General features: G+C 42.4%; 1 protein-coding gene across 1 annotated transcript in view; it reads left to right on the top strand.

The window, feature by feature from the left end:
• The window catches only part of TMEM167A (transmembrane protein 167A), a 362271-nt gene that overhangs the window by 257949 nt on the left and 82825 nt on the right, over positions 1 to 21497 (top strand). Inside the window, exon 3 of the mRNA XM_044064258.1 lies at positions 5724 to 5758. Coding sequence (XP_043920193.1) covers positions 5724 to 5758 — 35 coding nt within the window. The remainder of the gene's footprint in view (positions 1 to 5723; positions 5759 to 21497) is intronic.

The raw sequence follows: 21497 nt of genomic DNA, 5'->3' as shown, positions 1-21497 counted from the left end.
TTATAAGTTGTGATCATTGCCCTTGGCTAAATGCTGAAGTAGAGAGAACCAATGTCTGCCAAAAGGAAGTCACCAGCATATTTTTGGTTTGTCCTGCTGAGTCTTCAACAGAACTTTCTGAAAAAGGGTGGGGGGGATGCATAGAGAGACATTCCCTTCCATAAGAAAGAAAGGGCATCCACCTTCCACAGCAGAGGGACTTGGGACTGTGGCACAACATTTTGGAAGTTGTCTGTTCAAAGGGAGGCAAACAGATCTACTTGAGGAATGCACCACCAGTGAAGAATGTTCAGAAACACACATTTCTGGCATTGTCATGGACCTGCTCACAGTGTCTGCCACTACATACTGATTGGAGGAGATGTACACTGCCTGAAGGGTGACCTCATACTGAATTACCAGTTTGCATGCCACGAGGGCAAGCCTGTACAAAAGGTATGATTTTGCCTCCCCATCCCACCCGTTTGTTTATATACCAAAGAACTGTGGTGTTGTCTGTAAACCGTTTTAGAGGGCCTGGATGAAAAAGAGAGTAAAAGGTCAGTAGAGTCAACAGCAGAGCTCTCATCTCTTTTATGTTAATGTGCTCCTTTCTTTGAGAAGGGGACCAAAGGCCTTGAACCTTCCAAGATACAAACGCTGCCCCCCAACCTATGTCTGAGGTGTCTGTGAACAGTTCCTGAATTGGAAGAGGAGGATGCAGATGAAGGCATGGGTTCAGGGAAATTTGCTGAATCCACCAAAGAAGTTCCCTCTTCAGGCAAGGAAGCAGAGGGACAACAGCATGTTGGCTCCAAACGGATTTGAGGTACCACTAAAATTTCCTCATATGAAGTTTTGCCAGAGGCAACGATGGGGATGGTGGATGCCATGACCCCTAGAAGGCAGAGAAACTCCCTGGCTGTAAGAGACTGCAGAGGGCAAAGGTTTTGGAAGTTGATGATTAGAGACTGAATTTTCTGAGGGAGCAGGGAGGCCAGCATTCAATCTGTCTGGATTTTGCACCTCAGGAAGACGTGGTCTTGTGAAGGGTTGAGGAAAGATTTTTGAAAGTTTATTGTGAAACCCAGTCTTTGTAGAAGGGCAATAGTGAAACGGTGTTTCTGTTGCAAGGTCTCTGGAAGGAATGGCTGGAGCAGGAGGTCATACAGATATGGAAAGATCTGTACCCCTTGAAGTCTGCAGTAAGCAGTCACAGAAGCCAAGCATTTTGTAAATACCCTTGGTGCCGCACAGAGACCAAATGGCAAAGCGGAGAACTGAAAATGTGATAAAGCAACAAAAAAAGCAAATATTTCGTGACAAGGGGGTGAATGGGAATGTGAAGGGTAAGCATCCTTGATGTCCATGGAGACCATAAAAGCTTGTGGAAGGATGAGGGAGAAACATTGTAGGCAGAGTAAGCATACAGAAGGTTCAGACCTTTAGGAAAGTGTTGAGGTGTGAAAGATCCAAAATGTGTTTCCAAGGACAATTTTTTCTGGGAGCCATAAACAACCTGGAGTAGAAACCCCCTCTTCTTTGATACAGTGAAACTTCAATAGTTCCCTGGGATTTCAGTGCAAGGAGCACCTCTGGAAAAAAAATTGTAGTTGCTTTCGAGGTGGGTGAGCAGTACCCATGAAAGAAGGAAGGGTTTCTCACATTATGAAATATACTTTGTGGTTACTGGAAAGAGCACAAATCTTGAGTAATTTGATTCCAGACTAGAAGGGACAGGGAAAGATGCAGAGAGAGGATTTGGAAGCAGTAGGTTTCCTAACACCCCTCTTACTTCTGGAAGGAGGAATGTGACATCGTTTCCTAACAAAAGGAGTTTTAGCTGAATAATTCCTTTGGAATTTAGGAACCGGAGACACAAAGATGTGCTTTAGGTCCTGTAATTCTTTACCTTTCTCCTGCAAGGAGTTGAACAAGTCTGCTGCTGCAGCCCCAAACAAGGCCTTATTATATATGGGAGCTTCCAGTAATTTAGCCTTAAAGTCATCTGGAAGTGGTTGAAACCTCAACCAAGAGTATCTCCTCAAAACAGAGCCAGCTGCAGCCGCTTTAGTAGATGCTTCATCTGCATCATAGCTGCATTTAATGGAGTAGCATAATCCCCGAGAAGTGATGAAAGCTGTGACTTCTAACTCACGAAAGTCAGAAGCTGAGTAATGTGTGAAAGGATAGCCAAGGCATACTTGGTCGTATGCATTTGGTAACTACGGAAGGCTAGGGTGGCCAAGGTATAAGCCTTTCTTTTCCCAGTCTTTCCATGGTCTTACTTTATTTGAAGGGAGAAGAGAAGTGGTTGGCAATTGTCTGGAAGGTTTATCAGCAGCCACAGAAACAGTCACTGGATCTAATGATGGACATTTGTAAAGACATTTGCAGTCCTCTGGAACTTTGTAGAACCTATCTGGCCTTTTAGGGTCTTTGATGCAGAAGAAAAGGCATAAAAAAAGATGGTAAACTGGAGACACAGCAGGAGATGGGGACTCCATTTGAAGCAAGTCATAGTACCTTTTTCTGCACCTCAGAAACCTGAAAGCAGTCCCACTTAAAATACTCTCTCATCCTGGCAATAGTCTCCCCAAAGGTGATCTCTTCACCAGAAAACTCTGAGCTATTGGACCCTTCCTGAGGGGAGGTATACTCCAGGGGGATGGTAATCTGAGCAGAGTAGGCCAAGGGTTCATCCTCTGAGGAATCCTCCTCTTCAGAAGAATCCTGCACTCTGATCCTTTTTTGTGCTGAAGAAGTTAGAAGATTAGGAAGGGAAAACCCTGAGAGAGGTTTAAGAGCCATAAAGGTATTGAACAAGCCTTGCGTGAAAGCTTGTCAATCAGCAGGTGGATCCTGAGGAGCCGAAACATGTTTTGTTTACTGCTTTTTAAGAGGAATATTAGCCCTTTGAAAGGTGGAGGGACTGGATGTAGGCCTACATTCATTAACATCTGTCGGTGCGTCCTCTCTTACTAAAATTTGTGGAATACCTTCATCCAAAGTGGACGTCTCCAAAGCCTCTGAGGATGTGCTGATGACAGGATCCCTAGCAGCCTCTGAAGTGGTACCCTCCTTAGAATCTGGACCAAAATCCGGGCCTTCATTGGCCTTGAGAGAGACGTCTGGAAGGGGAGGTGCAGCTGAAGCTTCAGGCCTAACTTTCTTAGCCACCTTCTTAGCAGAAGACCCCGACATACACTCCTTAATGTCACATGCTAACTATTTCAATCTCTGATCCTCAAGATAAATATTGAGAGGAAAGGCGGATACGTAGGGTTTTGGGAATGGAAGCTTTACAGATAGGACAAGACTTATGGTCTTCATTGGGCCCTGAGCAGAAGAGACACTGATCATGACAGTCTTTATGTGGACTTTGTCTTCCACACTGCCATTTGCCCTTTTTGGGTGACATGTAACCTCACAGCAGAAAAAGCAGTAGCACAAATATAAAAGAAAACCTCAATGGGGCACTTATCTGAAACTCTTGTATCCAGCAAACAACTCAGACTAGCAGACCAACAGTTGTTGATGGCGTTCAGACTGGTGGCAGGGAAATTCTGAGGATGGTACATGCAGACATCAGTTTTATGGCCTACGCCGGCTGCGGTCCTGTGTGCGAAGTCCCATGTACCTTGCAGTGGTTGAAGTCTTTTGTGTACTGGCTGAACGTCAGGACTGCTTTTGGCAGTGAATCCCTCATGGTAAGAATACTGGAACATAAGAATAGAAGGACATCCTACAGTGGACCTCGGTTTCATTCCAGAAAAGCTCAACCTCCCACCCATCAAATCAGCAGTTTCCACTAATATAAAATTCCTAACCTGGATGACAGCCTTCCTAGTTGCCATTACCTCAACCAGAAGGGTGTCAGAGCTTCAGGCCCCTTATGTGTTTGGAACCATTCATCATTTTCCACCCAGACGGAGTGTCTCTCAGGACCAACCTTTCCTTTAAGCCCAAGGTGCTGAATGAGACTTTTTTAAAGCAGGCCATACACTTGCGTTTTTTTTCCTAACCCTCAGAACAAGGGAGAAAGGATCCTCCCTTCTTTGGATGTGTATAGCTAACTGTTACTACCTAAACAGAACCAAGAATGTTAGGAAATCAGACCAACTTTTTGTTGGCTTTGCCAGTAGCTCTGAGGGGAAACCAGTTTCAAAACTATTTTCAAATGGATCTCCCACTGTATTTCCTTTTGCTACAGCCATCATGTTAAGAAGCCTCTTGATGCTGTGAGAACACATTCCACTAGGGCTGTTGCTACCTCTATTGCCTTTCTTAAAGGGGTGTCCACCAAGGACATTTTGGAGCAGCTCCTCTGTTCATATCTTCACCAAACATTACCGTCTTTCTACCTTTTCCACATCCAGAACAGGATTTGCCACTGCTGTTTTGTAGGTTATCTTTGCCACTCCTTAGTCTTTCCATCCACCCTCCTTTTCAGCTTTGGGAATCCATCCCACAAGTCAGGGCTACAGAAGTAAAACATTTAAGAGCATAGTACAGTTGTGAATATGTGCCATAAATGTAGATGTTCAAGTGTATTCATTGTTGCAGTATTATTTCCCTCCTTCTCATCTGGCCTGTGGGATAAGCTGGAACATTCACCTTCTCAGTAAAGGGTGGCCCCCTTCTTCCTTTACACTTGTTCTGGAATCCAGGGCTTCAGACTCCTGCCCTCAAGGAAAAACTGAGGAGCTTCTACTTGTTAGGGGCAAGAAAGTACTGCGGTCATGGCATCAGCCAACTCGCTTTATACCCAAACATAGTGACGTTGTATAGGGTGTCCACCAGTTTTAGGAGGAGTGGAAAATATTCCCTAGTAGCTGGGCCAGCAAAGGGCTTCCATGGCAGGAAACCGCGCAAGTCAGGACTGCAGCAGTGAATACACTAGAACATCTACATTTATGGTAAATGTACACAGCTGTACTTTCATGTGGAAAGTCTCTTCAGTTTAGTACTTACTAATGTAACAGTCTTGGTAGTCTATTATTGTAACCTTGTGCAGTTGTAACTATTTTACTTTTATTCATTTCATCTGTTCAGATGACATAAAATGGGTGTGTATACATATATACGTGCCTTGTATGCAAGTGCATTACTCATTCATTCATTAACACATTTTTTCTTGCTGCATGCACTCACTTTTTTCATTCTTGCATTTTTTTGTATCTGTAGAACATGATTTGTATTTTTTGAAATTGCATACTGAAATCTGAAAACCTGGTATATAAATGTATTTTAAGTGTAGGGTTATTCACTGCAGCTTTCTTCCAATAAGTAACAATGTATTATCTGTGGAGCTAAGTAGATGTTTGGGGTTTATGAAACAAAGCTAGATCTGTTGAATGTTGATAAGTTTTGTATATAATGGTTGAATTATTCATCGTTGTATTATCATTTATAAAACCAGGTTAATGAAGTGAGAGTACTTTCATTGTTGGATGTCTTAAAGTGACTTCATAATTTCCCTAAGAAACTTTTTCTTTGATGTAGATATGGAGAAACGACTTTTGACGGGCCAAGTGATTTTCACCTGCCATTAGGTTCCATGCATGTTTTTTACCTTGAATGTTGGAAGCCACAGGGGGCCTATCCCATTTAACTGTTTTTGATACTACCATTATGTATTTAAGTGTATATATATTTACCAATATTAAAAGCGTATTTCATTCATTTGGTAGTAGTGACTGTTCATGTAATAATTGTCTTATTTTTTGTCTGTTTTTCTTTAGAGTCCTGGGAATATTCTGGAAATGTGCAAGGATTGGTAAGGTCTTAATGTATTTTTTGCCGTTTTTCAGCATGTGCATTGCTTAATCAGGCAACCATATGATATATAATATAGTCATGTGTTTACATTGGTTCCTTTGGTTTGGTCAGCAGGGAGTTTGGTCGACTGTACAGATAGTTGACACATATTTGAGTTCAGCAATCCCCGGCTAGATAAATATTCTCTTTCCCCAGGGATTATGCAGTCCTGGAGTTAGTATATATAATTAGCTAGTGTTGGGCATGGCCAGCCGGCACTTTTCCAGTATTTATTTGGTGTAGGTAGACCAGGATGGGGGCACCAGGTAATGAGTTGGGGGGCACTGTGGAGTCCTTTTGCCTAGGGTACCAGTTGACCTAGGGCCGCTCCTGGTGTTGGGGGTGGGGGGTGGGGGGGTCTGCATTCAGTAAACAATGTTTTAAAGTTGCATGTTCCAAGGTTTTTGCCGCATGCATTCTAGGAAGTCGAAGTTTCTGTTTACAATGTATAGTGCCTTACCTTTTAGGATGTTGACGTTCACGTTAGTCAACCAACTGAAGGTAAGTCATTTTCACTGAGGGGTAAAAAGAATTTTCATGTTCAGAAAGAATATCTGACTGTATCAGTAGATTTAAAATGAAACATCTAAGTAGAAACTGAATTTTTTTTTTATCATATTTTCTGTTCTTTGCAATACAAATATCACTCCACTGCAGTGGCCATAAGGACAGATTGCCTTACTGGCATGGTAGTTATTTTCCACTTCTGTCTTGTCTCCACACTGCATTTTGTATAACCATAGTATGAAATAGCTATGGTTCAGTAAATTATGTAGTTTGTCATACATTTAGTTACATTGACATTTTTCTGTGTCACTGGCTTCTTAAACTACGACTGGAACCTGTTTCTGGGTTTCTTTTCTCCTGAATTACTCTGATTGGTTCTGACTCTGAAACTGCTACAAAGCCATTTTTGTTGTGCATTTAAAATGTTTTTATACAAAGCAGCTAAAAGGCAGGTGTTTAATTAGGAGCGTTTCTAGCAGCTTTATATACCACTATCCCCCACACACACACACACACACACACACACACACACAATCTCTAGGCATCAAGTATTGCTTATTCATCTATGCATTAATGATTTTGAAACCATGCTACATGCAGAGTATTAAAAGTTTTCATCTGAAAGCCTAGACAATTGCAAATGCAACCGTATTGTTACTTGACCTCTGCCTAGTGCAGGTAAAGGGATATCAGTCGTTTGTATCACATTTATTTTATATTGTACAAAGTTCATGTTTGTTGCAATATCACAACAACCAAGTAGTAGAGAGAGAATTGCTTAGCCTCATATGAAACCTCTCCACTGGGTGAGCAAACTCCTGCAGACAGTATATATGTAAATTGAGTAGTTGCTGAGATAATGTAAGTTGTTCACACAGTATTACAGACTTAACAGTTACTTTTATTTACTGTTATTTGTAAAATCAAGATTAGGATGTAGATCACAAAGAATAGTACCAGTAAAAAAATAGCTTGTTCTGAAGAGTTTATCATTTATACTTCTTTAGGTTCCAAAGAAATTAACATTTGTTTGAAATGTGTGGACATAATTTAATTTTTATCAAAAACTTAGGCTCCTCTCATTGCGAGTTACTGTGTAAACTTGCAGGGCTCCATTGGAGGAAATAAGTTTTATTTAACAAAATGTCTAGAATAGTAGCTCTGCACAGTTATCGGTGAGAGCTGTTGCTTCATAAACCTGTTAAGGTAGAGTCAGGTAAATTCTAGTATTAACCTTAAAACAAAGGGTAAAAAGGTCGCACACACAAACCATTTAGTAAATAAACGTACAAGACCTAACAGACTTAGTCTTCAGTGTGTAATATCTTAAACCTCCTGTAGTGGAGGCCCTTTAAAGGGCATATCAGTGTTTCAGCTACATGGTTTCTGAATGCCGAGGACTTTTTACTTTCATTTGTTTTAAGGGAATTCATCATGTGGAGATGTACTTTTCCCCCTCAGGCGATAGCAGCAGCAGATTTACAGGAGCCACTGAGAAGAAGGGGATGGTCAAAATGAGGATAGAATAGACCGGCTCCCAAGACCATAAATCTGGCCCCTCTCTACTGCTCATTTTCACTGGGGAATGGTAAGGCTGATGAGGATTCCTGAGAAGGAGTAAATGTGCTTTTGTAGACGTCTGGCACAACCAAGTGCTCTGCTTCCTCATTCCCAGAACAAATGTGCCAACTGAGTGTCAGTATTGTAGCCATCAGGCAAAGTCTTGAGGGACTGCAAAAATGTAGGAGGAAAAAAACATCATGGCTTTTTGAAAGACCAGTATTATGTTGTGTGTGGCAGCTGACTGACCCCAGCCACTGCAGTGATACTGTGATTACTTTGTGATTGACTAGCACCTGTACTTGGTAGAGATCTGTCCAGGGAACAAAACAGTAATTCAGTATCACAGCTTCAGTTCTCTGAACATTAAAGGATCAGAACTACAGACTGATAAGTGAGGGGATCAACTGCTATTATAGATCACTTTGGAACCCAGAAATGACACCCCATTCCACACATGGTTATATGTAGATCCTTATCTTATGAAGAGACAGCAGAGGGGTCACGGTAGAATTCTTCCTTCTGATGGCAAAACAAGAGCAGATGCTGAGGATCGTGTAAATATGACTGTTTAAATTTTTTGCATTGGCTCTACTAATGAAGTTCAGGATCATTCTTGTAGCCTTGCTGAGACATGTCTTGGATAGCTAGCACTGTAGTCCTCATAGGAGGGGACCAGTCTTTGACTGTAATGTTAAATGAGAATGAGTAAATGTCATATTTGGAACTGGACGGTCATTTAGGATTTAGTGAAAATAAGATACTGAGGAAAATGGATGTGACACAGAATCAGACCATAAAGAACTGATGGCAGTTGCCTGAATGATAAGTATTGCAAAGTTGAACAGTTTCTTAAAAGTAGAAACTCTGCTCTGACAGATACGTAAAAGTGCTTGAGATCATCTTGACTGTTTCAGCTCTACGCTATGGTGTTTCAGTGTAACATCACAGAAGAGCCAGTACTGCTGACAGTTCCCTTACATAAGGCTCTGAAACCCCTTCTTTATATTGCTTAACTTTAGAAAAAAATGAATACTCCAGACAATTGTGGTTGTTCTCTTTCCACAGTCTTCATGGCCTAAAGATAAATTTTACCATGGACAAACTTCATTATTTCCTAATTTGCACACACTTCTTGGAGACACATACATTTTCTTGTGCGAGTTCCTGTTGCATTCATAACATTTTGGCTCTCTGTGTCGGTGGAGCAAATGGTTGTAACTAAGGAAATTATCTCTTTCAGCTGGTTGTAGGATCTAAATTCTCCAGACATAGCAAGGACTTGCTAAGTTTAATATTGGTTGGCACAAAATGAATTGTTAGAAAATGGAAATCAGAATCTAAACTAACTGTAACTAAAGCACTGAATATTGTTAAGATGATAAAAGAACTGGATGTGAGATCTTTAGGCAGGCACAAAACCAACTATTTTAAACACAAACAACTTGCTGTGCTAGGCAAACCTAAACGCTTTTGGCAAGAAGTATATCTGTTCACAGGATGAAAATCCATAGATCCCACCTCCTCTCCTGTCACCATCCAGACCTCTCAAGACAGGCTCTCTGTACCTCCATAGTACCACATCCTCTACCTCTCCTCACAACTCACCCAGTCCTCCACCTTTTATCCCCTTTTTCTATGTTAGGAAAATTGCTCACAAAGTCCTTGACCCCTACTCGAAAACATACCCAATGAACTGAGGGTTTATTTGGGAAAAGTAAAAGATACAGTGTGGATTATGTAGTTACTGTTAGAGAGGGTTATGATTATGAATGGATGTAGTGCAAAGCAGTATGGGAGGGAGAAAGATGGTTGGGAATGGGGCTAAAAATTAAATGGAGGTAGTGAAGCAGGAAACAAGAAACAGAAGTGTATGTATGAAAATAGGCCATTTGGGGAGGGTTTTGGAACCAGAGTCACCAGGGAAGTGTGTTTGTAGGAACTATAATATTAGAGTAAAAGAGGATGGGTAGGGTAGGAATTGGGGGTAGGTGAAAAAAACAAGGCTGAATGTAGCAGGCTTCCCAGCCTCAGGTCTAATTATAACAGAGCAATCATTTTATAGCCAGTACAAAGAAATGTATAGTAAAACAGGCTTTCTGTAATTTCCTGAGGATAAATAACTAGCACATGCAGTATAGTCTACTGGTTAGGAAAAGGGGGACAGTGGCCAACTTAGTAAGAGGTCCTTAAAGTGCATGGCCTATTTCACAGACTTTCAATCACATAGCAGCCAATACACTGCAATGTTCTTAATGTTAAATGTGCTTACATTATACAATGACAAAATTCTCAGTAAACTTGTACTAGTAGGGCCCTGTGGCTGAGCTCCTGCATTATCGAGGGCAAATGTAGTGACTGCAAACTCTGCTCTGTGAAAAGATAGTGACTGAATGCAAGAGGGAATTATCAGACCCATATCTTGAAATGCCCAGGAACATGTCCTCAGCCATCTACAGGATAGTTGTAAGGGAATGCAGGATGAAACCTTAAGGGTATCTATCCTCCGTGAAGTCCAGGCTGCCTTACAGATAAGAAGACTTTCTTTAAATTGTGGATATGAAGGTGTGGATACAGCATCCAGGGTTGCTGCTGCAGAGTCCGTTATCATGGGCTGCTGTTGACTGAGAACTAGGTTCTTTTCCAAGGATGTGAAAGTGAAACGTCTTAATGCCCCATTAGGTTATCATTTGCTCTTTGGACAGCCTTCCTTCAATGCTTTCATAAAACTGAAGGATATGGAAAAATGTAGAATGAGTGAAGGACCTGTTTCATACTACATTCCAAAATACAACTGAAACTACTAGCTACCAGAGACCGGGAAGACGTACAGCCAAAGGATAAAAAGGAGACACAGAAGAGAATATGGCAATAAGAAAATAGAGGGAACTCTGGACCCCCAGATAGAGGGCATTAGCAGACAGCAGCTATGATTCTGTGTGCCTTCTACATCCCAGTTCTCCAGAAATCCTATCCCTTAGCTTCTCTAAACCATCTCTCCTCCCTTGTGTTACAACATGAGAGTCAGATGGTTGGCCGCCTGTTACCAGTATTGGACAAATGTACCCACAGTCCAGAGTTGTTCAAATAATGTCCAGAGGTAATGAGCTTCATTTCCTGGTCAGACCACAAAAAAAGTCCGACACCTGCTACAGAAGACCTAAGAACACCTCCTGGTAGAGATTTTAATGTACAGGGCAGCAGTTTCTGAAGAATACCTGACTTGTGCTGTGGCTCTTGTGTTAAGTACTGTGCTTTGTAGTGAGAATAGAACTCCTGGTTAATTTACTTAGTCAGTTGTGTGTGTTTTCAACAATCACTATGGGGACAGTTTTAAAATACATTGCCATCTCAGACCCAACCTTGATGAAGCTGCTGCATATCCGTAAGTCAAACTCCACTCGTGCAACCCACACGCAAGGCCTCAACCTGGTCTGTGACATTAATAGAACTTGTTGGTGGCATAGATTTGTTTCCCAAACACTTATCCACCTGTGGAATAGACTCCCTGTCCATGTCGAGATAGAGTGCATCACGTGCCCTCTTTAAGAGGAACCTGGATGACTGGATGGGAAACAGAATTTACACCCCTGGAATCCCACGTGTCCCTGCTGGACAGGGGAGACAGGTGCTGTCTTTGTTGGAACATGGGCAAAATTCTTGGCTAGGTTTATAATGCCCTGTAGGCCAGTAGCCTATGAAACTGAGCAGCACTCTGTCTTTGAGTGCAGCATGCCATTCCTGTCTCGTGTAAAGGGGGAACTGAAATAATTAATGCACTAGTCGCAAAAGAATGAGGACATGTCTTTCAGACAGCTTGTCCTCAACCAGTCCCTGTGTATGGATGCTTCAGATGTAGCTTGAGGTCCCCTAAACTCGGACCTCAATGTGAAGGGCAGGCAGGAGAAATTACAAGAAGTGATGGCTGTTATTAAAGCCTTCAAGACTGCCTGGAAGCTTGGGACTTTGAATGTTACCAAAGACAATACCACAGATTCAAAAAAGCTCCAGACCAGTAACCGCAGCAAGCCAAGAAGCAATGTACAAAGTCACAGCACAATTCCATACAAAATGCGTTTATTCAACACCATGTCTAATCCCCCCCTTACACTCTTCCATTAATATGTATGAGAAAAGTTGTGACAATGCTGTCAGAGTACAAGTGTCACAAGTCTAATATTTTTTGTAGCAATTTATTGGGCGGCGCAGTGGTTAATGCTGTCGCCTCACAGCAAGAGGTTCTCTGTTTTGATTCTCGGCCGGGGTGCCTTCAGTGCGGAGTTTGCATGTTCTCCCTGCGTTCGCGTGGGTTTCCTCCGGGTGCTCCGGTTTCCTCCCACATTCTAAAGACATGCGTCTGGAGCATTTCTCCCAGGGCCTCCGCTGAAAACAGGATCTGTGGAACCTAGTCGGACTTTTCCGGTCAACAAATTAAAAAAAAAAAAAATTTAAGTAGCCAGGAACTTGACCTTCTTAATGAACTAACTACAGACAGCAATATTAGGATAACGAAGCCTGACAAGGGGGGGTGGGCTTGTCATTATGAATCACGTAGATTACACAAACAGAATGAATTGCTTGTTATTCACTGATGGTTATGAGTCAGTATCAAAGAATGAAATACATGTTGGTTATCAGAAAATTGATGTAACTTTAAATGACTTGTGGCTTGAAGGAAGTATTTCAAAGCAAGATTATGACTTTATGTTCAATGATAAACCAGTGGTGACAAGCATGTTTGGCATCTAAAGATTCATAAGGACATTAGTAACCCCCCATTTTGTCCTATTGTGGATGCCAAACAGTCTAAAACTTATTATATTGCAAAATTCTTGGATGAGAAATTTGTCGGGCGTAGTTAATATTCAACAAGTTTGTAAAGACTTCTGGAAATTTTTTAAAATATTAAATGAAACATAATTCTCTTGTGATGCTATGTTTGTAACTGTTGATGTACACAATCTTTTTTCGGTAATACCCCATGACATTGGGTCAAATTGGTTAAAAGTGCAGTTGCAAAAACATGAGCGCTATATGGCAGACTAAGCTTATACTTGGTGTACCCTTATGGAATTAGTATTAAAACACAACTGTTTGTATTTTGAAGGGCAAATTTTTAGACAGGTGACTGGAGTTGCTATAGGGCATTATGTGCCCCCACCTTTGCCAACTATATTATGTAATTCTGGGAAAAACACTATATATTTAATGGACCCTATGTGGGAAACTGGGTATCCTATACAAGATTTTTGGATGACAGTTTTATGTTGTGGAAAGGGTCTTCTAATATATTAAATTAATTTTTAGAATACATAAATAGTACAGTTACGTTTTTGAAATTTTCTTGTACATGGGCTATGGAATCCATTGCTTACCTAGATGTAAGCGTATCTAAGGATAGGGTGAATAGTAAATGTCTCCAGTGTATATAGAAAGACTACATTTTCAAATTTGTACCTTCATTTTTCAAGTGGGCACCCACAACACCAGAAAAAGGCCGTAGTTAAAAGCCAGTTTGTGCGAGTAGCATGTGTGGTTTCAGAACACACTGATTTTTTGACTGAATGTGGGAAACTAATGGAAATGTTTACTGCAAGAGGTTGCCCTTGTTATTCAACAGCATTAAACTTGAGGTAGTGCACAAGAGAGAAAATGGTACTTACTTTCCCATTTTAAATAGCAATCAAAGTACATAGGTTCTTAGGTTAGGTACTAGGCTATTAAACCTAGGGTCCATATAAGCCTAGCCAAAAGGTACCCTGGCTTTCGCCTCCCAAGAAAATTATTTTCCTGTGCCCCTGTCTAGCAGAGCCACAGAAGTGATCCCTGGGGTGAATTTCCTATCTCCCATCCAATCATCAAGATTTTTCTTGAAGAGTGCTAATGAGGAGCTTTGTATGATTTAGATAGGTAGTTTGTTCCAGAGTATGGGAAGTCTCTGGACAGGAATCTATCCCTCCAGCATGTTCTGTTTATTGTGGAGACAAGGTTTAGGTCCCTAGAGCGTGTGCTCAGAGGGATTGGGATTTCTTTAAGTGGAGCATGTCCAACAGCTCTGGGTTTGACATAGCTTTGTATGTTAGGCAGAGATTGCCTCTTGAGTCGGCGATATGCGACAGAGTAAAGCTAGAGTTTTTTGAGGCGGTCTGCATAGGGCATCTGTTTGAGGCCGATAATCCTCTTTGTGAGGTATTTCTGCGGGCTTTCCAGCTGCTGCAGATTTCTTGTGAGGTACATACCAAAAGGGGCGTTGTACTCAGTAGAGGGGAGCAATGACCGCTTTTTTTCTGGATGCGAAACCTTTTGTGACGAGGTGCGCCGCGTAGAAGGATTTCCTGACTACTGTGGTGATGTGATTATCAAAGGAGAGACTACTGTCCACCTGTGTCCCAAGGTCTCATCACACTTTCGGTGTTAAGTAGACTACCGCCTATGTGGTAGTTCATGGGTACAGAGTTTTTACCAAAAGGGATGACAATGCTCTTTTTGGCATTGAGCTTGAGGCTATGGCTTTGACACCAGGCATCTGTCTCAGTGAGGCCCTTTTGTAAGATGTCCACATCATTAGGTGTTTTGATTATGGCTCCAAGTTTGCAGTCATCTGCGAACTTAGTTAGCCAAAGACCTTCTTTGTTAGCCTGTACTTCAGAGAAGTAGATATCAAACAGGAGAGGACACAGGACTGAACCCTGTGGTACTCCACTTGTCACTGGTCTGAAGTTGGATTTGGAGTCTGCTACTTTCACTGTGTGGGTTCTTTCAGTGAGCCATTTGGCAACCCATCTTGTGACATAGGGATCTATACCTAGTTTATTGAGTTTATCTATAATTCCAGAGTGGGGGATGGTGTTGAAAGTCTTGGCGAGATCTAGACAGGCCGTGTAAACCACCTTACCCTCATCTACAGCTTTGGTGACCTCTTCAAAGAAGTCTATCTGGTTTACGAGACATGATCTGCCTTTTACAAACCTGAACTGGGTGGGGCCCAAAGTCTGAAGATTACCAATGTCATTGTTTATAAGTTCCATGATGATACATTCCATAGCCTTGCAGACCAGGATTATCAGGCTAATGGGGCGGTAGTTCCCGGGGTCCATGGTTGCTCCCCCTTTGTGCAGTGGGATAACTGTCGCTGAGCGCCATTCACTGGGCACAAAGCCTGAGGTTGTGGCTGTGATTGAACATGGTACTTAGATGGGGTGCCATTTTGTTATGTTGTCCGTGTAGAACGCAGCCTGGGATGTTGTCAGGTCCCATGGATGCTGTGTTCTTGTGTTTGGAGAGTGTATTTTTTTTTACCTGTGCAGCCGTGATTACAGGAACTTTGCATTCTTCCGGTATAGAGATGGGCCCTTTAGGGGATGAGAGGGGGGTAAAGATAGCACTGAATCTATCTGCCAGGATGTTGGCAATGTCAGTTGGTTCTATATATTTAGTACCATTGTGCTGTAACTCAGAGCAGATCTGAGTGTTGCTGTTGAGATTCTTGACATAGCTATAGAATGCTTTGTGGTTGTCTTTAGAATCAGTGGCAATTTTGTTTTCGTAACTAGCTTTGGAGGATTGTATGAGCAATCTCAGCTTCTTACTGAGGCTGACCAGGGAGTTCCTCCAGTCATGAGATTTTACTCTTTTTGCAACAGTTTTTCTTCTGTTGTAGAGTTTGTTTATGGCAGGAGACCACGAGATTGGCTTCCTATTTTTGGAGGATAGCATCTTGGTTCTGTTAGTGATTGCACGATACATGCACTCGTATAAGTGCTTATAAAGTGCATTTGTGTAGGATTCAGCAGTCGTACCTCTATTGTCCGTCAGCATGGGTGTAGTGAAGTTTGCCACTTCTGTCTTAAGAAGCGTGAAGTTGGCTTTGGAGAAATTTTTTGCAGTGGTTTCCCTAATGGGGGGTGGGAGCGGGATGTCTAGGGTGATTAGCTTGTGGTCGGATCTGACCAAGGAGGAATTGACCTCTGGTGTGGAACACTGGTTGCCCATGTTGGTAATGACCAGGTCTAGGATATTGCTGCCCCTGGTGGGGGTGTGGATGAGTTGATCCAAGGCGTTGGAATTTATGAATTCAAGAAAACATTGAGCACAACAGTTGGTACATGAGTAGTTTTCCCAGTTAATGGTGGGGTAGTTGAAATCACCCATTATTAGAATGTTAGGTTGTACCCTAATATTTTCCAGTGTATCAAGAAATGAGGAGTGGGAATCTTGGGGCATGGAGGGGGATCTGCAGCAAGCTACAATTTGCATTGCCGTCTAGCCCCGAGTTAGTTGCACTTAGATAATCTCAGATACATTATGCTGAGCAACAAGCCTGGAGGTGTGGATATCCTTATTGAATATGGACATGCCTCCGCCTTTAGTGTTTCGGTCCAGGTTAGGTGGCCGAAAGCTGTGATATGAATTATAGCCTAGTAATGCAGGGGTGCTCTCTGGAGCCTTGAACCAGGTCTCTGTCACTGCACAGATGTCGGTGTTCTCTATTTTAAGGAGTGCCTCGAGTGAGTGCATTTTGAGGTTTAGACTTGTAGCATTACCCTCAGATTTTGCTTACTTGTACCTGTTACAGTGGTGAATTTGTCATTTGAACCTTGCCTAAAAAAGGCACTGTAGGCGTAGCAAGAGCCTTAGCCAGTATCCGGAATCCCAAGGGCGACAGGTGCAGGCCATCTCTGGCAAAGCATCGTGGTTTGTCGATCATGTCATCCCAGGCAGACAAATACTGGATCCCCTTAGAATGACACCAGAAGTTTAGCCAATTGCTGAAGTCAATCATTTTGTCCTTGTACTGTGGTATCATTCTAGGTGATGGCAGGATGCTTCTCAGGGCGAGGGTCATACCTGCCTGGGCTACAAGATCGGACAGCTCCTCCTTATCTCTTTTCATGTAGTCCAGGGAGGTACGTCTCTGGTCATTCACACCAACATGGACAATGACAGAGTCATATTTGTACTTGTTGTGGAGTGACCTGAGTGCGTGCGTTATGTGGCAGATCCTGGCACCTGACAGGCAGCTGACAGTAACTTTCTCCTTGTTTAGCCTGATGAGTGGAACATCAGTGTGCCTATCGAGTCACCTATGACTAGAGTGTTGGGTACGTTGTTATGCCTTATGGGCTGTGGTTGAGTGGCACACTGATGCTATTTCCAGTTCACAATGTAGGTCAACTGGATAAAATGGTATTTATTACTACCTATTGTTTTGATTCACAAGAAATAGTGAACATTATGCACAATAATTGGTGGATTTTTTCTAATGACATTGACATAATACAGAAACTTGGAACAAAGCCTAATATAGTGTTAGAAAGGATGTATCCTTCAAACAATTAGAAGGGGGTAACACCCATAATTTGACAAACCCTCGTAAGAAAACTAGCACATATACGTGTGGGAGTTGTAGCCAGTGTAAAAACATACTTGGCAAGGAACATGCGGTCATAGCCACAGAAAATATGGATGCAACCAATATTTTAATTGTGATTCTTGTAATGTAGTATATGCAGCCTTATGTGATGCATGTCCAAGTTTTTATATAGGGAAGACTTCAAGGAGACTAAGATCGAGTATACGAGCATTTTTCAGATATAAAGAATAATAAGCTTACCAATGCATTGTATAGGCATATTAGTATTAATCAGGGACATGATTTTAAGTTTTATGTTTTAGATTATGTTAAGTTTGACTAACAAGGTAAAATTACTGCAGTACATTTAAATTATAAGGAAGTTTTATGGTAGATTAAGTTGAAATCAGCTGTTCAACCATGATTTAAATGAGTGTTGTTCTTGAGTTCCCATTTTAAAGTTGAAGTATTACAACATTTAGGTGTGTGTGGGGGTCACTTGGGTTTGAATTTTAAATCTCTGTGTCTTTAGTGTTTAGTCCTTGTTGGTCATGTGATTTTTTTTTTGAAATTGTAAAACTACCAAGTTGAGATTGAGTTATTTGTTCTGATGAAGTTCGGTATGCACTTGAACGAAAGCGCTTAACGTATTGTTTGTGGTGTATAAACGTATTTTCTTTGGAATTCTGCTGTGAACTTTGTTCATTGCTTCTTGGCTTGCTGTGGTTACAATACCACAGATGTTCTTCATATTGATCACTGATGCAGTGGTCTAAACTAGATGGGTTATATCCTGCATTGGTTACAACAGCTGGACATCTTCAGGGCACCTTCCACACACCCAAATTGTCAGATGCCAAGCCTTCCAGGTCTTTCCCACAGTTGAAAAGAGTGCTCCCTTACAGGATGTTCATCGTGCATACAGCTGCAGTAATCACAGATGGGTTCTCTGCCGTCAGGCGGGTCCTCGGTCGGCCGAATTCCAAAGTCTAGGTCCGGCGTCGGTTGGTGTCGCTTTCTCTCTTGACGTCAGTGAGGCCAGAGTATATAAGACACAGCCGACGCCATGTTCTCCAGTCTTTTTTGCCACGCGGTGCCCGAAGCAGAAGCAGTTCGCAAGTGCCGGTCGGCCAGCTCCTGAATTTACGAAAAATTGGAAACCGAAGTCTTCATTAAAGCTAAGTACCCCGTTGGGGAAACTTTTCTTGCCTCAGACCGATGTCAGAAAAAGTTAACAATTGTATTTTTTGTGGGAAGCAAATACTGCATAAGTATTTCCATTCCCTCTGTATACCTTGTTTAGGCCCAGACCACGACGTCTCGGGCTGTCGCTTTTGCGCTACTTTCAATAAACGCACTATTAAGTGTTGGGCGGAGTTCGCCCAACACTTTTTTGGAAAAGCCTTTGATTATAAAATGTCGTCGGAGACTCCGACTACCACTTTGTCCAAAAAACGCAAGGACAAGGACCGACACCACGCCAAAACCAGCTACACGTGGTCCGGTTCTCAGCGAGACACCTTTGCAGTCCCTGACTACCGACGACACTTCCTTGGCGGTGTCCTCTGTACCCGAGACCGCAGGTACCTCGGCCCTTTCCCAGACTACAACCGAAGCCATTGTTAATGTTGAGCCTCCTAATGTGGACAGGTCCACTTCCACCCATGGTGTCTTTAGACCCTCATCTTCTTTTTCTATTAAGGCCTTTACTAAATCCAAAGCAGCCAGGCATCCCAAGAGGCCTGTTGCACAGGGCCCTTCTCCAGGCCCCATGCCTAAAAAACAGATGCTGAAAATGGCTGAGGATTTGATTACTCTTATCAGGGGTTCTCAACCCCCTCCAGACAAGAGACCCAGAGTGGAGGAAGATTCTCCCTCTTCTGATCAGGGCTCCATTTTATCAGAACATTCTGATGTAGAGGAACACTCTTACTCCCCTTTTGAAGATTCGGATGCAGAGCAGTCCATTCCTTCTGTATCTCCTCCTGAGGATTTTTCTTTTGGGGAAACCTTGCACACTTTAAGGGAACACTTCCATTGGGAAGGCCAAGACTTTTCTGATTCCAAGAAAAGACTTAGGGAATTTCTTTTGTTACCTCAACACAGGCCTCTGGCAATACCTCCTGTTTTGGACATACTTGATGATGTTTATTCGGAGGCTTGCCTTAACCCGGATTCCCTGCCTCCTGCACCAGTCAAACCTGATAGGTACTACAGAGTTCCTAACTCTCACCAATTTCTCTACAAAAGCCATAATGCTGACCCTGAGACCATTTCTCAAGGCCCCAAGGGATTGAAGGCCTCTACTGCCAAGAATCCACTTCCTGCCGAAAGAGAGTCAAGATCTTTAGAAAGGTGGGGAACAAAGGTATATACCTCGGCCACCCTTGCCATGAGGGCCTTAAATTGTCAGTTTCATATGCTTAAATATCAACAGTTCCTGTTATCACAATTAAGGAATAAAATGTCTCAACTTGAACAACCAGATTTAAAGGAGTTACAGGATATGATGCATAGTGCAGAGCAAGTGGGTAAACACACCTTACAATGTGGCTATGATGCCCTAGAGGCCTCAAGTAGAGCGGCTGCTACAGGATCAGTCATTCGTAGACATGCCTGGCTTAGGGAACAGAGCTTGCCTGATCATGTGAAAGCTAAACTTCTAGATGCTCCTTTACAAAAGGATGTGCTGTTTGGTACTAATGCTGAGGAGATATTACGGAAAATGGAAGAAAAAGCCAAATCTATGCAAACTGTCAAAGCTTTTTTACAGGTCCAACCACCACGTTTTAGCAGAAATTGGCCTTCTAAAAACTGGTCCTTTCCAGCCACTGACAAGCCCCAAAGAGGTAGATACAGACGCACAAGGGGCAGAGGGCAATCACAAGGATCATATAGAGGCCGACAATGGCAAACTCCAGCACCAAGAGGTGGCGAAGACAGTGCACAACAATACAGAAAACAAACCCAATGACTCCCTCATTTCCATGCCAAGCAGGTCTCAGCTGGCAGCACCTTTGGGAGGAAAGCTAGCATTATTTGCAAGAAATTGGCATATTGTCACAACAGACAAATGGATCCTGGACGTTATAAACAGAGGCTACAAATTTCTATTCCACACTCTTCCAAAAATGAGAGGCATGCCAAACCTGCCACACAATCAAAGGGCAGAGGCACAACTACAAATTTTAAAGCTCATAAGCATGAGAGCCATACAAGAGGTACCTACTCACGAACAAGGTCAAGGTTTTTATTCAAGACTTTTTCTGGTACCAAGGAAAGGAACTGACTGGAGACCCATTTTGGACTTATCCATCCTAAACACATTTTACTGTACCAAAATTCAAGATGCTCATATTACAGCAGCTTCTTCCCATGCTGGGCAAGGAGTTTTGGCTGGTAACATTGGACCTCAAGGAGGCATACCTGCATGTCCCAATCAGACAAAGTTGCAGAAGATACCTCAGATTTCTTGCAGGTTCAATCCACTATCAATTCTCTGCATTGCCCTTTGGCTTATCTACTGCGCCCAGAGTATTCACAAAGTGCCTGGCATCAGTGATTGCCTACTGCAGACTTCAAGGGATACAAATTTACCCTTATCTGGATGACTGCCTGATCCAAGCGGACAGCAAGCACATACTTCTGGAACATCTGGCTTATGTAACACGGTTAATGCATTCTCTGGGATATACAATCAACAAAAAGAAATCCAGGCTAACACCATCTCAGAAAATAACTTTCCTGGGTGCCAACTTGGACACAAACACCCAGATGGCCTATCTAACGCCAGAAAAACAGGGGCAGCTAACTCAGTACTTCAAAATACTAGCAAAATGTACCAGGCTTACTGCAAGAAAAATCCTGCAGGCTCTGGGCTTCATGGCATCTTGCATTCTTTTAATCCCATGTGCAAAGCTGCATATGAGGAAACTTCAATGGTACCTAAAAAACCTATGGTCTCAACACAGTCACAGTTTGGAAACAATAATACCAATAATTCCATGTTTGCAAAAGGAATTTCTATGGTGGGCCCAAGCATGTCAAACAAACACAGGCCTCCCTTTCTGCAAGCCTCAAGCAAACCAAGTCATCACAACAGACGCCTCAGACTACGCCTGGGGGGCGCACATGACAGACAGGTGCATTCAGGGCAAATGGTCCCAAAAGGAAAAGCACCTTCACATCAATCAAAAAGAAATGCTAGCAGTAATAAATGCAATTATAGCTTTCAAGGACCTCCTGCATCCAGGACAATTACTGATAAGAACAGACAACA

Source organism: Protopterus annectens, chromosome 2.part2 (assembly GCF_019279795.1).
Source record: "Protopterus annectens isolate FY-2018-M chromosome 2.part2, PAN1.0, whole genome shotgun sequence".
NCBI lineage: Eukaryota > Metazoa > Chordata > Ceratodontiformes > Protopteridae > Protopterus > Protopterus annectens.
The sequence above is the reverse complement of the archived record's forward strand: the minus strand, read 5'-3'. Positions and strand labels throughout refer to the sequence as shown.